A 17,157-nucleotide genomic window follows, 5' to 3' on the forward strand; every position below is an offset into this window, starting at 1 on the left:
AAAATACATTAGGTTATAAGTACATAAATTTAAGTAGAATAATAAAAAAATAAGTTACAGTTGCATGAGTAAACATACCCTGGAAAATCTTGACTTTAGCAAACTGCACACTGATGACCACATTTTGCAACTCTCCAGATGACAAAAATGCGTTCAGCTCATCAACGTAATTGCCAAATAATGTACACTCCATGTGCAAGCTGTTGTAAAAAAAATTTGAATTGTTTAAAACAAATTTTCGAATGGTTGAACTACAAAATTTTAGCTTACCCATCCGCTTCAATGGAAATCACATTTAACTTAGTTGATGAGCCTGTTCTATTAATCTCCTTCTCTGTGCCTACACCAGTCAGTAAACCAATAACATCTGGAAGAAGAAAATTATGTAAGCACATATGGAAACAAATATGTTGAACCAAAACCATTATAAGTAAACTTACCAACTAAATAATCAGTATCAAAACCAGGGGCTCTTATCACAGACATTGGGGTGTACTGAGGTATTGCACATGATACCAGTTCATTTCCTACACAGGTTACCTTCGTTCCAAACTGGAAATTAATCTTGTACTTGTGACGGGTTGTTCTATAAGATCCTGAATTAGTTGTCACACTAAAGAAATTGAAAGAATAAACCTTATCCTCAAAAATATGATTTTGAAATTTATAAATTAGTGTTTTTCTAACAGAAACATGAATTCTATCACCTTGGAAAAAAAGAATCAAGATTAAACATGATTAGAATAATTGATATTAATATTTAGATCAAACCAATAAGAAAGGAAATGATAAAACAAATCACCTCTTTATCTTGAATCACCATTTCCATTGAGAATGGAAACTTGCTTTTCTTGAAGTCCGACACAAACCACAATCGAATCACTTTTGCTATCAGAATCCAATTTTCATTCTTTGGATTGATATCTTTGATTGAATTTGTATTTTGTCTTAACAAAGACATTGTAAGATATTCCTTTTAAGAAAAAGGAAAATGCAGACTGCAAATGCTGGTGCTAAATGAGATTTCAAATAACATACCACGCATCTATTTATACAGAAGGATTGGTGCTTAATTATTTTGAAAAAGTAAAAAATAAGTAAAATATAGATTTCAAAATGAGTACGAATAGTAAGAAAAAGAATGAATGATTATTGATTTATACAATGTTTCATGAAAAGGAAAAGATTTTTGAAATAATCAAACCATAAAATGGTCTAATACATACGATAAAGTTAACATTGTGATAAAATTCTTAACTTTTAGGTCTTGGAAACAAAATCGCTTTTCCACTCAAAAGAACATCATTCTAATTTAAGCATTAACATTAATGAAAATGTTGTTTGACTTTAGAAAGAGAAAAATGCTACGAAGAGACTTTCACAGACATCTATCTATAAAAAATGACGTTATACAAACTGACGTACATGCAATATGTAAAACAGATGAAAACCAAAGTTCAAAAATTGGTCCATTTACAGAAAGATGTTCCAAAAATAGAAACTTCACATGCTTTTCTTTGCATATTTGCAAAAGACCTTTTCTGGTTTACAAAAAAAAGGAACCCTTGCTTTGAAAACCTATCTATAAAACACAGATTGAAAGCTTACAAAATTGATACTACGAAGATTGAGAATGTAAGTTTCATGAAGAAGGTAAAATGTCATAAATCTATACATAATCGAACAAAAAAACGAAAAAATCGTACCTGGGGGTTCATATAACGTGCAATCAGTTTCACAAACATGGAAAAAAAGGGAACCTTATGAAAAGGTTTAACATAGTTTGGGAAAAAATCACTATGCTAAGCAAAACATTCAGAGTAAAAATTCCAACAAAAGGTAACGTGGGGTTTAGGAAAGGACGAAGTTCTTACCAATTTCATTTCATGATACAGTATTGATTTCCCATGCATACAAAAGAACGAAAAAATCTTACCTTGGGGTTCATATACCGTGGATTCAGATTCACAAACATGAAAAAAAAAGGAAAACCTATCAAAGTAGCGGTGGCTGGGGCAGAGCAAATGTGATGGGGCAGAGCAAATGTAATGAACAAATAACACAAAATGGAAGAGAGGCGGTAAGTTTAGGTAATTGCATCTTTTAAGAAAATCCTTGTATTAGTTGCAATAAAAATCAATTCTTTAAATTTCATTAATATTTTTTAAATATTATTAAAGAATTTATTATAAAATAATTTATTATAGAACCTGTGTAAAGTATAATAGAACCTGTGTAAAATAATTTAAAAATGAAAAAAATAGGTCCTTTGAGAAGAAAGAAAAAAAAACCCTACACCCTCTCCCTCATCCACTCCCCACACTCAAAACCATGGAAAGAAACAGCAAAAACAATCCCTCCCTCCTCAAACTTGATTGTTGATGGACAAACTTGATTGTTGATAGACTTTTAGACAAATTTGATTTGACATTAACTTTATAGACTTAATCCTTCATTTGTTTAAATAGCATTACAATTAATATTCTTTATGTTAATATTATTTGATATTATTCATATATTATTAATATTATTATATTAGTTTTTTGTATTTGAATTCATTTTTTCAAGTTTAATATTTTCATTAATTTAAAAAATGGAATATTCCTATTTTTAACTTTGTTAAATAATTATTTAATTATTTAATACTATTAAACAATATTCAATTTGTCTTATTTTACAATATTTTCTATTTGAATTCATTTTCAAGTTTAATATTCTTTATGTTGATATTATTCATATATTATTAATATTATTATATTAATTTTTGTATTTGAATTCATTTTCAAGTTTAATATTTTCATTAATTATTAAAATGGAATATTGATATTTTTAACTTTGTTAAATAATTATTTAATACTATTAAACAATTTTCAATTTGTCTTATTTTACAATATTTTCTATTTGAATTCATTTTCAAGTTTAATATTCTTTATGTTGATATTATTTGATATTATTCATATATTATTAATATTATTATATTAGTTTTTTTATTTGAATTGATTTTCAAGTTTAATATTTTCATTAATTTAAAAAATGGAATATTGCTATTTTTAACTTTGTTAAATAATTATTTAATTATTTAATACTATTAAACAATTTTCAATTTGAATTCATTTTTAAGTTTAATATTCTTTATGTTGATATTATTTGATATTATTCATATATTATTAATATTATATTATTATACTCCATTTTTCATTATTTTAAATATTAAAAAAATGGAATATTGCGATTTTCAAAATTGATAAATTAATATTTCATGCTTTTCAACATTTTTCAATTTGTATTTTTTTAAATAAAGTACAAAAATATCTTTTGTATTTGAATTCATTTTCAAGTTTAATATTTTCATTAATTTAAAAAATGGAATATTGTTATTTTCAACTTTGTTAAATAATTAATTTGGGATAATGAATGAACAATCTAAGACATGCATCCTGTAGTGAACGAATACAACGAAAAATAAAGTAAATTAACAAAAATTAAGTAATAATTATTAAATACTTAACAACTAACAAATAAAATTAAATATTTGTCTTCGTTTAAAAACAACGACTGGAAAGGTTTAGCCTAAAAGCATAACAAAAAACTTAAAAGACTTGTTAACATAAAAAATTGTCCTCAAAACTTGTCATCAACAGCAAAACCCTAATATGAGAAGATGGGTTCCTGCTATCGCATTCAGAGATAATTTTCTGGCCTGAACGAAAAGAATGACGACGACAAAAATTCTTCCAGCCGTTACCAATTTTGATGGTTCTATAAGGAAACCTTCCTTTTAAAACCTTGCATTCAACATCCTTCAATAGTCCATGCAGCGTAATTGTTTTGAATCTACCTTGGCGAAGATATTCAGAAAATCCAGGAAGTATACCCTTCAATAAAATCAAAATAGTAAGTAAACAAAAAGAATACTATATAGCAGTCATTTGAAAAAAAAAATCAATGATAAACTCACCAGAGAACTTGCATTTAAGTCTACCAGAGTCAAATTAATGGAAAAATGGTGAAATGGACCAATGGTCAACGGTTTCCTCCCTTCAACTTCTTCCAAATAACTATTGAAATAAATTTCAGGGACATCTTCCATATAAACGGTTATATGGAAAGCGTTTTGGCCTACATAACGGAATAAGATAGTGTGATCCCCTTCAAACCCATAAAAATCAACCAAAGTCCACCACCCTGTCATGATTTCTGGCGATAACAAATCTTGGTTATATTATACTATATGTACATTCCCTGCGCTATCTGCAAGGGTCCACTCTTCACCAAGTTCTTTTTGAAACTCAATAGCAAATGCACGATCAACATACCCAAGCTAGAAATTTTGAAAAAAAGAAATAAATTAAGCAACTGTAGAAAATGTATAAAAGTAAAAAGTTAAGAAAATACCGACAAAAAATACATACTTCACTGCGGATGTTCATTGAACAAAAAAGACCTCGTGTGTCAAGTTTAACAATTTCTTCAGCAGTGGACGCCATGGCAGTGAATAATAGAACAACAAAAGTAAGAAAGTGGGAAAGAAAATAAGACTCTGAATAATAAATGAATGGCTTTAATCAGGGTTTAAAGAATACAAAAAGGCTACAATATATAATATAATATAACATATCATGATTACTTGCTGCAGTAAATCTGGAAAGAAAATATTATGATCTTGAAAGTAGTGTATAAAGCACAGTACTGTCACAATATATGGGAAAACCAAAACGGGCACAGTATATATTAAAAATTACTATAAAGAAAAGATAAGCATCCAGAATATAATTAATAATAATAATACTATATGATAATGATTACTTGACAAAGAAGAAAGAATACAAACGGTGTTAGTATTAAATAATATATAAAAAAATTAAATTTATCAGAATCTCTTTACTTTAATGTTCGCATAATGATTACTTATTGCAAGAAATATTTTAAAAAACAGCATTGAAAAAATAAATTAATATGTTGAAGGCAGTGTATATCTGGGAAATGTGAAACAGAAGAAGAACTGCCGATGTTGTAGATGTCTAAGAAAAACTCCTATCTAAGAAACCTTCATATAAACAAAACTCAAAAAATAATAAGAAACAGATAACAAAGACTGTGAAAGTAGTTAAATGCATCGAGAAGGCAAAAAGAAATTCACATCCCATAAGCATATAACATTCTTACCATAATCAATATCAACATCAATATGAAAGAGAAGAAAATCAGAATGAACATCAATATAAATTAAATTAACAATGCAATCAGAATGGCAGGAAACAAATGTAGAAATTTTGAACCGAGAAACCTAGAAACAAATAAACAAAAAATGTCTTGGCATAAATATTAGAGTTTACCAATAAATGTTTATGAACATCAATATGAAAGAGGACAAAATAAAAATGAAAATAGCATTGAAAGAGGAGGTAAAAACTGAGTACCTTTTAAGATTAAACCCTCGAAAACCCTAACATCGAAAAAAGGACAAATCTTCAATCAGTGACTGAATAACCGTAAAAAGGAGATATCCTTTGATGAACCATGGAATCAGAAGAGGACGCAACAAAAAACCCAAAGAGGAGGTCAAAAACATTACCTTTTACGTGCTTTGTTAATCTTGAGGTTTTCAACCATAAAACCACATACTGAAAAAACAACAACGCCATTAACGATTAAACCATCGAAAATCCTAGAATGCAAAAAAGGAAAAAAAACCTTCAATCGGTGAATGAATATATGGTGGATTTGCAGCAAAATAAAAATTAATCGTAAAAAGGAAATATCTTTTAATCACAAAACCCTAAAAACAGAACATATACGTGATAATGAGACGAACAAAAATATAGAAAGCATTATCTGGTCCATGGAGAATGAAGAGAAGAAAATGAAACAGAAAAGAAAAAGCGTTGGATACAACCCAATATATAGTGAAAAAGAAATCGCCATTACCATTTCAAATTTCAAAAGAAGGCGCCATTTCTGAAGATGGGTAATGGTGTTTTTAGGCAAAACTACTTTCCAATAGAGCAACTTTATAGTTGCCGAAATGGTGAAAAGAGTAAAGAAAAAAAGGAGAGAAGGGGGCAAAAGATGAAGAGGAGTTTAGGGTTTTAGAGAAAAATAGGATGAAAGAGAAAAAGAGTGTTAAAGAAAGAGAACAAAAAGAAAGCAAAATGAGGAAGAATGGGAAACCAAACGGGAAAGTGAGTTTTAAAACGTGGCACGTGTCACATTTTGGTTTGCCCAGGAGGTGTCTTGTGTTGATTGGTTGAAGTTTTACTACTTTTGGTATTAAATCTTTTTGGTTTTTTTTTCAAAATTTTCTAGAGAGGACACGTGTTTAAACTTATCCTGAGAGTTCTCTCCATTTGTATTATGTATAGATTGTTTATAACTATTAATAATATTTCTTTCAAGTATACATTAGTGAGACTTGGTCCAATCTTCGTGAGCCCACATCTGTCTAGGCTTTATTTATTTTACTTTAGTTTTTGTTTGAAAAATTCTTCCTACACCCAACAATTTTTAACCTGCACCCAATATAATTTAAAAAATTCTAAAAATAATCTTTATTCCAAAAATAAAAATCCAAAATAGAAAATAATACATTTCGAAAAAATATATCTAGAAGATTTTTTTGTGTTCTGGATATAAAAATCCGAAAACAAAAATCAAAAGCCCAAAAAAATCTGTAATATAAAAAATAATACATTAAAAACATTTTCCTCCTTTGAATTGAAATTGGGTCCAATGATATATAGTGCATTTTCGTCTCTCCCCACATCTTGTTCACATTTATTTAATTTTCCATTTTGGCTTTAGGAGTTATTGACTATATTATTGATTTGCTGCGTTTTAGTTTAATTTTAAATCACACTTCACAAAAAATCATACTTTCTATTTTCATATATTTCCACAGCACCAACACACTCTTTGCATGAAATGTATTCTAATGTAATATGTATAATTTTCTTTTATGCAGAAAATTGTTATTTTTATTTTATAAACGAAGATACGTTGATAAGGATAACACATACAACAATTACTATAAAATATTAATTATTCAAAAATAGCTTCTTTTAGATTTCGTTCTCATCTTAATTATTTTTTATCATAAAACTTAATTGAATATATATTTTGTTTACAACAAATAACGAAACAAAAGGCAAAATAATGAAAAAAGTGCAGAAAATAAGTATTATTATCTAAGTAAATTGACTCCCATGAAAGTGCTGCTGCCTACGTTTTGGGTTGTTTTGGATTGCTGTTCAAATAAATCATTAATCAAGAATATAATTGGATGAGTTTTTCTTAATTTTTTCAAAAAAATAACTTATAAACAAAATTAAAGTTAGTTTTTTAATAAAATAAAATTAGTTTATATGTAAACTTGTAAAAGCTCTCTCACAACTTATCTAATATTTTATTTTCAACTTCAATAAACTAATTTTAAATCATACAAAAAGTTAAGTTTATTTGAATTTTTTTAATTTTTTTTAAAAAAGAAAAACTTAGATGTTGGTATAATTATATCATCAATATGGAAAAAACTAGTAAGTAATAGAATAAACAAAATTGGTTTAAATCAGTTTGAACACAATCATTACAAATAATCTAATGCAATACTAATTTAACTTTTTTTACAAATTATAACCTAAAATACTAAAATACGTTGTGTTATTTTGGTTTTGGTTTTTAATATTACAAAAACTGTGTTTTTTAAGCTATTTCCTGTATTATTTAATTATTATAATGATTATTTGGATCAGGTTTTAAACATTGATTTGGGCACTTTTAGTTGCATGTTTAAGCCACTCCAAGACACTCACATAACTCTTTGCATTGTCCCATCACTCCAATACACTCTCCAAAACTCTCACAAAAAAGACATGATATTATACATATATAGAACTTTATATTTTCATCTTACCATCACTTTTATTAATATTTTATTCAATAATTTAATTTATGTTTTAATTAAATAATTTTATTTTATTTTTTATTAATATATGAAGTTGTTAAATGAAAGTTTACAGAAAATGGATAAGTTGAGATATTTTCTTTTACAATCAAACAAGTTTCGAGTGGTGATACATCAAATAAAAGTCACTCATTTTATAATTCAAAAGAATAATATTTTAATAATATTTATTTTATTTTTTAATTTAAAATTTTAATATATATATATATATATATTTATATATATTTATATATATATTTATATTATTATATTATTAAAGTGAATTGTAATTTTTTTAAGAAGTATCAAAATATTATTTTTCTAACAAATTTGCATTGTACACGAAAGTTATAACTCCAATTATATGTTATATATTGAAAAAATCTAACTTTGGGATATTTATTTTAAAGTATATTTTTATTTAGTTCATATGAAATTTATACTTTTATTTTAACTGCACAGTGTTATATATAGCATTTGATGAGTGTGAGGACATTTGATAGTTCTATCCAATAATATGAAAACAATGGAAACAAATTCATGTCATTGCCACAGAATTGGAGGAGAATTTTACTGTTCCTCCTCAATTGAAGATTCTATATTTCTAAACAAGACTCTTGAGACTTTAAAAAAAAATGTTGAACTTGAGGGGTGGAGATGAGCAATGGCTGAGATGCGAGGAATATAGCTAAAGGTGAAAGGTACAAACACCAAACTCAAATAAGCCTTTATAAAACCCTCAATTATTGCCCACCAGAAATATAAAACTTTCCAAGTCATACATACACCTCACGATTCCCTTCTTTTCTGCTCGTCAAATTCCAAATTTGACTAGTCAAACACGCATGGAACTCAACTTAACTCCCCAAGAAAAACCATAATGATAACGGCTTTAAGCGAACAAGACCATCATTAATTAAACATACATGAAAAAAATGGGAGGAAAAAATTATTATATTGGAAACCGAAGATATAGTTGGAAACATGCAAGCTTAGTTGAGGTTGCTATAATCCAATTTCCAAACAGAAGTACCTAGATAAGCTAAATATAGTTCATGATTACGATTAACCAAAATGATTCAAAAACCAAGAAATATAACAGTGTTGCCTTGCTACACAAGGGAAACATCAGCATTAGCATAATATATATGGAGATTAAACCAAGATATAGGGAAAATACACAAGGGGGAAGATGCTGATGTGTCCCTCTATGTATCATGCAAAAGAACATATATAGTTTTCAGTGATGCAGTGTTTGGTTGGAAGCTGCTGTTTTGTGCGGGGGACACTGGTAGCACTTGGCGAAGAGTCCAAATGTGTCAACCTGTTTGATGAAGTTTGTCATGCTAGCCCACCCTCCAAATCCAAATCCCACCACTAGAACCCACACCACCACAAATGCATTGATCACATACATTAACGTCCAGCTTGGGACGAAGAAGGGCAATTTCTCAGCAGCATTCTGAAAACATAGCACAAATAGATTGTTCAATGGTATCTTGGTGTTTGATTTCACAGACATAATTTCCCGAAACTAATAGTTATACAAGTTTGTCATGATTAATCTACTCTCAATGAGTTTCCTAGCATTATAATAAGACAAAAAAGTAGTCTTACTGTTAGTTGACTGTAATAAGTTGCTGAAATGTGGACAATGGTTAGCATAGTATCAGCTGGTAGTATAGTATGACTCTAGCATATAACTTAATGACAAAGAAATGGAACCAAGCCCATAGTGTCTAATAAATTTTCAATTCGAATAATTAATAGAATAAGTGGAGTTAATACTTCCAGTGACTTGGGAAGTCTCTTCTTCCAAGTTCAATCATGGAGCTGAAATCATATCCTCTTCAAACACTATATTATACAATGTTTTAAGCTTTCTTTAAAAAGGTTTAGCCTTTCAATATGGAAGAAAAACAGAATGGCTAATTAAATATTTCGTACTGTTATATAAGTTAGGTACAAAGGTTAGGTATAAGTTGTGCAGAGAGTGTACTTATAGAAATTTAATATATGCTGAGTAAAACCAGTTTGAAGAGACAGGGATTAGGTAGAAAACAAAGATGAGATGAATAGATTGAACTATTTACCTGTCTTGCAGAAGCAGACCTGTAAGTGAGCATATGGGCAGAAGCAGGGATGATATAGACGGTGAAGGTAACCAAAAGAGCTCCCACAGCAGAGTTAATAGGGCCAAAGAAAGGGAAAATAATAGCCAAAAACCATATTGGTATCACCACAGGCAACCTTGCAAGTGCCCTCAAACATATGCTCTTTGTGTCATGCATTCCTATCACTTTCTCCCACACAAAATACAATGGTGTGCAAGCAAATCCAAAAGTGATAAACTGCCATCCACATGTAATAAATAAACACTCATCAGTTTATAAAACTTCTTTTACTTCTGTTCACTCTCTCTCCTGCTGTTTACATTGAACAAGTATTTTTATCTTAATTTTATAAAAAAAAAAGTTGTTTGTAGACACAACCAATATTGTTACATAAATTTTTGCATGAATAACATAAGTCTTTAAATTAAACATTGGATATTTTGAGGGAAGGGAAAAATTGTGCATGGACCTGGTGAATCAGCATTAAGATGACACCTGTGTCACGCCAACCAGAGCGGGGGAGAAGAGAGAAGGCATTGGAGTGGTCCAGGAGTTGGTCACCAAAGGCCCAGTAAACGGCAATGGCAGATGGTAGGGTGAGTGTGAATACAAAAAGAGTCGCATAAAGATAGATATATTTGAACTTTTGAGGTTTCCACATTGCATGCATGATTTCCCTGTAATAGTCATAGGGTCCACACGTTAGTGCATAATGCAACAACACCAACTTAAATCCATCCAACCAAATCACCCAGATCCTCTCATCTCAATATCAAATAAATTCCTTCCATTTCTAAAAATATGCTCCAAGTCCAAAATCAAATTCGGTTTGTCAGTCCTGGGATATGTCCAAATGCCTTACCAGAATTGTTTTCTACCCCAAAAATATTGAAATTATATTAGAAAAGGAAACAAGTTGTACATGAGAGCATATTTAAATAAAAAACATATAAAGAACTGTGCATTTCCGTACTGATCACTTGTTTTCATGGCTCCATTGTTCGAAATTCATCTTGAATGATGGAAAAAGAATAAAATTCAATATGCATAATAACACAAAAACATACATGATTATTGTATTGCATATTTTGAATGCTGGTAAAATAATTGTCCAGTCCTTCTACATGGTACATGTGATTTGGTAAAATGTCACTACTGGGGTTATTCATTGTACTTGGGTATTGGAGTTGTAGGAATGGCAAAATGTAAGGATGGATAGATGAATTGAATGGATAAAGTTGAGAGGGAGTTGGAAGTGGAGACCAAGACACGAGTTTAATGGTTGCTCAAAAGTGCCAGATTTACTGTTTTGTCTTATTTTCTAAGGCCCCATTAGAATGGAGGCAAAAGCTGCAATTGAAGAAAGTGGTCGTGCAATAAACTTCTACTCTCCTTGATGTTTCATTGTCTTAAGACAATAAAGAAAACTACCATCATTGTTTTGTCTAACTCAGCAAGCAAAATATTAAAAAACATGGGGTCTTACACTGTGACGGCGTGCCCGCCGAAAGTGTAGAGAATGTTGGTGGCTCCCGTGAAATACAAAACCATTTTTTTGGGGCCCGTGTGAGTCACATTTTCAACCTGCAATATTAAAGAGGAAGAGACCGTTATTATGATCAAACGACTTCTAATAAGAGAGGCCCCACTGAAGAAATCAACACCGTTGTACTTGGTATTGCCTACCTGGCCATGAACGATGGCTGCTATGGTTAAGTACCAGGCTGTGTACGTGGTCATGCCAAGACCAAGGAAAGACCAAATCCTGTAGTTGTGAAATGAAGGTACAAACACTGTTGTCGCGCAGCATGCTCCGAATATGTAAGTCCAGGTCCTCTTGTCCAAGTGGTCATTTATGTAGTATATGTTACTGCATACATATTCATATACCATACCCCAAATCACAAAACACCCTCTTAAAAAATCACAAAAGTTTCAATTATCTAATCAAATCAAGACCATAACCAAGGTTTTCAAAATCAGTTCCATTGTTATTTTGGCTACAACTTCAAAGCTTTTTGAGTTTTCTGTCACCACAATTGTGGCCGTTTTTTTGGTTTACTTTTACTAAAGGAAATTCATACCTTGCACAAGCTATAAGCTGGATGACAGATCCAAAGAGGAGAAAAGTGCAATTAAAGGCCAAGCCAATGGCTTTCCAGTATGGACCTAGTAAACCTTCCAGCACTTCAAACCACTGCAAAAAAAATGAAATTAGGCCAAAGTTTTCCACAGTAAAAAAAAAAGTAGTGAGTTTTTTTGTTTGTTTTCATTTTAGTTTTTGGTCTAACCTGAATGACATGGTTTTTGAAGCTGACATTCTCTTTCTCTTTTCTGCTCCTGTACTCGATGTACAGAATGCTAATCAAATAAGCAGTCCAACTTCCCATTATTCCGTAGAAGACTTGGAATATGATGCCAGAAAGCATTCCCAGCTGAGCGAAAGAGTATGGCAGTGTTAGCAGAACCTGCGCAACCTGCAAAGCACAAAACCAAAAACATAATCAAGCCAGATTCTCTTGCAGGAGTCCAAGTTTCAATGATGAGAGAGTGACACTCTTTGGACTCATATTTTATGTTACCTGATTTGAAGCACAGCTGAACCATGCATCATAAACAGATCCACCATGCCACAGAAAGCTTCTCAGACTGGAATGTGAACCACCCACCTTCTCATCCTCTCTCTCTTCACGCTCAACAGTTTCATTGAGGCTTGACATCATGGTTTCTTCACCTTGCTTCTGGGGTAACATTGTTCCAAGATTATTATAATAATACAAAGAAAGTCCTGAAAACAATCACATACAGTGAATCAAACACTGAGTTAGCTAGACATTTACCAAACCCAGGGAAGAAAGTCAGACAAATTGACAATGGAAAACAAAGTGAGATTTTGCTCCATAGAAAGAAACTAAACCATATAGAAAAAGAAAAAGAAAAGAACAATACTCACCTAATATTGGTCAATGTTGAAAGGTGAGAGTATTCTCTTATAGCACGGAAACAGAGGAAACAGAGGGTTTTTGGTAATATAGATGAGTGTGTGTGTGTGAGTGGCAGGGAAGTTTACTTTTTTTAGTTGAAAAGAGGAGACGGTAACAGGTGTTGATTGGGTTGGTGTTGGTGTTTTGCTGATAATTTGAGAGGATTTTGATTTTTGAACTCTTTAAACTCTGTACAAAAGGCTCCAATTACAAGAGTGGCAGGCCTTAAATATGGGTTTGTGCACTACCTGGTGGCGTTAAGGTGGTGAGTCAGTCAACCTCTTAAATGCGGGTTCTGAACAAGGAATTGGCAGAAGGTGGCAATTTTCAATGCAGAAGATACTATTACTAACCCAGCAAGCAAGAAATGGAGACAAGAAGGGTAAAGGTTGTGTTGGGATGGTAAGAAACAAGTGAGGAAGAATGAGTGGTTGGTGATGAAGAGGGTTGAGTTTGGAGGATCGAGATCTGACAAAAAGGAAGTACACCTGAGAGAGTAAACTTGGAAGATGGAGGCGTGCTTGCTTGGAACTCGATTAAAAGAAACAATAAAAAAATGAAAAGAGAGCAATGGGAAGGGAAAGGAAAGGAAGAACTGCTATGATAACTCTTTCGTTTATTCTTCACAATCACATACATAGACGTTGGTTTCGCTTCTCTTATAGTCTCTACTTCATCTCTCTCTCTTCTCTGTATCTTTCTGTCTCCACTCTATTAAGATTGGTTGGTGCCTCATGTTTCTGTACGAGGATCACTGTCTCTCATGGTAAAAACAAAAATTACAAATCATTTTCTTTTACTTCATATTTTTCGTGTATTTGAATAAATGTGTTTGCGGAAAATGAAAACAAATACACTGTCCTGAGAAAAATATATATATTTATTTGGCTATTTTTAAAACGAATCATGTCGATAGTTTTTCAGAAAACATGTTAATAATGTTGTTGGCTGTTTAAGATTTTTGTTTTTTTGCCGTTGTATAATTTACAAAAAACTAAAATGATACTTTTTTTTAGAGAAGAGAAAATATAAAATAATTCCCTGTAAAAAAGATTAATGTACTGATATAAAACAGATGAATAACCATGGATTAAAAAGATAAATAATTGATTACTTTCTTAAAAATTAAAAAAATTATAAACACTAATACGTTTTTCTCTTAATCATAAAACACTAACGGTCAAAATACTCAATATATAGTAACGATGAAAAACTTCGTTTTTCATTAATGTATTTAATAAAAGCAAAATTAATATTATCATAATGAACATATTAAATGAATATCATTTTCATTATTGTCCTCATGTAAACACGACTAATTTAATTAACTGTTTTATTTTGTAATTATTAATTCAAAATTGAAACACCATATATAACACTTTGTGTTACTGAATGTAGTATACCATGTCTGTGTAGAGAAGCTTTATTTATTATTTATTTATTTATTCAACAAAGTGCCACACTTTCATGAAGATGACAACCCACACAATCAAACTGAGTTCCTAATTAAAAAAATGTTTACTAGTTCAGAATGAATATAAAAATATTTGTTGTTTCTGTTTTTAAAGCTTTTAGCACATTTTTTTTATAACTTCAGATAACTCAATTAGTACAATATATTAATGGTCAGTTTTTTCTTTTAAACAAAATAAGATAAATTAATCTAGCATCGTCTTGATTTGAATTATATATAATTTTATTAAGTGATATGAACCATCACCACTTTATATCCATCAATATCAATATAATAATATTTAATTTAAATGTATATATTAATATGTGCTTTTTTAAATAAAAAAATAAGTTGTCTTAATTTATGTATTTATTTATGTTAGACAGAGTGATATAGTGAATTTGACTCACTATTATAATTTTAAATTATTTGTCATTAGTTTGTTCGATATTCGTTATAGAAAAATAATTTAATATTATTTTTAATATGTGGCTTTTTAACAAATCTTTAAATATGTTACTTCTTTCTTAATCTATAAGTGTTTTGTTTTACTTTTAATCTTTATAAATGCTTTTTTTATTTTGACCTCTTCAAATATATTACTTTTTTTGTTTTTAGTTGCAAAATGTATATGTTACTTTTTTATAAATATATTACTCTTTTTTACTTTAATATCTGATTACACTATATATTTATATGACAACTTACCATACCATCAACATTAATAATTTAACAACTTTATTAATGTAAATAAGATGGCATATCATCTAAGTAACATCAACATGTTAAATTTAATGGGTAAATTTAATTTTGTTTTGATATATGGAAAATTTCATAATTCGGAGAATTAAATTAAGATGTCAGATGCACAATTAGAGGGAGCTTCTATAGATAATTGTTAAAGCATTATGATTAGTTTTTAAATTGTTATTCTCCTTTTGTTGTTGAGCTAGTCTAATTTCAAGCATTTTTTTTAATCTATCGTTTAAAAACAATTAGTCTCTTGACTTTATTATGTTAATTTATTAAATGTATAAGTAATTAATTATAGTTTGAATCAATTTCAAAGTCAAAATTACTGACATTATTACTTGAGGAACTCAAAATCAACCATAAGATTACAACACAAGTTTTCCCTACAATAAAAACATTAAATAAAAACCAATTTTTAGATACCAAAATAATTAATTACAATATTTTAAAAACTAAAAAAAATTGATTTCTAAATTAGTTTATATTATTGTTAGATAGTTTATAGATTGATATCTAATTAGTAACAAAGGTTTTAACTACTAATTATATAGATTATAAATTTGGTAACAAAAACTTTTGTTGTTAATTATATACCAATTTAGAAACCATGTAACAATAATAGAAACTAATTTAGAAACTAAAAATTTATTTAGTTCCTAAAATGTTCTATAATTTAGTCACTATAGCAACTAATTATTTTTTGTTTTTAAGATTGATTTCTATTTCATGATTTTCTTGTAATGTTTTATTTTTATTATTTTTACTTTAAGTTCCTAAAGGAATTTTGTTTTTTTATGCTATGTATGTTCTATTCTTTTTTCAATAAATTTTTAGTATTTTTCTATTTAATTTCTTGTTTCACAATGAACAATCAAATTTCAGTTTTAACTAATAACTAATAAATTTTAAAGTTGATAACTAAAATTTTGATAATTAATTATATATCAACTTATAAACTATTTATTAATAAAAAAATATATTAGATACAAATAAATATTTTAGTATCTAAAATAATATCTAATTAGTTAATATAGTGACTAATTCTTTTTTATTTCTAAAATTAATCTTTATCTAATAATTTTCTAGTACTCTTATGACATATGGTGTATCACAAGATAATTGATTGTGTTTTAGTACAATAGAATATTTTATTCTAAAATAATTTTTAAAATGTTTTAAAAATATATAAAATTAATATATAACTCACAATCATTAACATATGAAAACAAATAACAATTCATAATAGGAGTTACAAAGAGAATCGATCAGTCAACCCAACAAACTTGAAACAGATAGAATAGATTGACGAACGGGCAGATTAACCGGATATAATTTTTTAAATAAAAATAAACAAAATTTAAAAGTTAACTTTGTGTAGCGTATTATTTAACACATATATAATAGTATTGGTATTGTAACTTAAATAATTAATATTTATAAATTATTTTTTAACTTTGTGTTATGACATATGGTGTATCACAAGATAATTGATTGTGTTTTAGTACAATAGAATATTTTTTTCTAAAATAATTTTTAAAATGTTTTAAAAAAATATAAAATTAATGTATAACTCACAATCATTAACATATGAAAACAAATAACAATTCATAATAGGAGTTACAAAGAGAATCGATCCGTCAACCCAACAAAGTTGAAACAGATAGAATAGATTGACGAACGGAGAGATTGACCGAATATAATTTTTTAAATCAAAATAAACAAAATTTAAAAGTTAACTTTGTGTAGCGTATTATTTAACACATATATAATAGTATTAGTATTGTAACTAAAATAATTAATATTTATAAATTATTATTTAACTTTGTGTTATGACATATGGTGTATCACATGATAATTGATTGTGTTTTAGTACAATAGAATATTTTTTTCTAAAATAATTTTTAAAATGTTTTA

At 28.8% G+C, this 17,157-nt stretch overlaps 1 protein-coding gene across 1 annotated transcript; it reads right to left on the reverse strand.

The window, feature by feature from the left end:
• Positions 1 to 8,875: 8,875 nt before the first annotated feature.
• On the reverse strand, positions 8,876 to 13,886 carry LOC137827134 (auxin transporter-like protein 1). Its single transcript, XM_068633353.1, has 9 exons — positions 13,007 to 13,886; positions 12,636 to 12,841; positions 12,345 to 12,530; positions 12,138 to 12,250; positions 11,740 to 11,923; positions 11,540 to 11,637; positions 10,523 to 10,730; positions 10,033 to 10,290; positions 8,876 to 9,401 (listed from the first exon to the last, which is right to left on the reverse strand). Exons 2-9 carry the CDS (start codon positions 12,804 to 12,806, stop codon positions 9,180 to 9,182), a joined length of 1,440 nt encoding a protein of 479 aa, XP_068489454.1. The 5' UTR covers positions 12,807 to 12,841; positions 13,007 to 13,886; the 3' UTR covers positions 8,876 to 9,179.
• Between the last annotated feature and the right edge of the window lie 3,271 nt (positions 13,887 to 17,157).

The sequence above is a fragment of the Phaseolus vulgaris genome, chromosome 8, assembly GCF_051622355.1.
Source record: "Phaseolus vulgaris cultivar YP4 chromosome 8, ASM5162235v1, whole genome shotgun sequence".
NCBI classification, from domain to species: domain Eukaryota; kingdom Viridiplantae; phylum Streptophyta; class Magnoliopsida; order Fabales; family Fabaceae; genus Phaseolus; species Phaseolus vulgaris.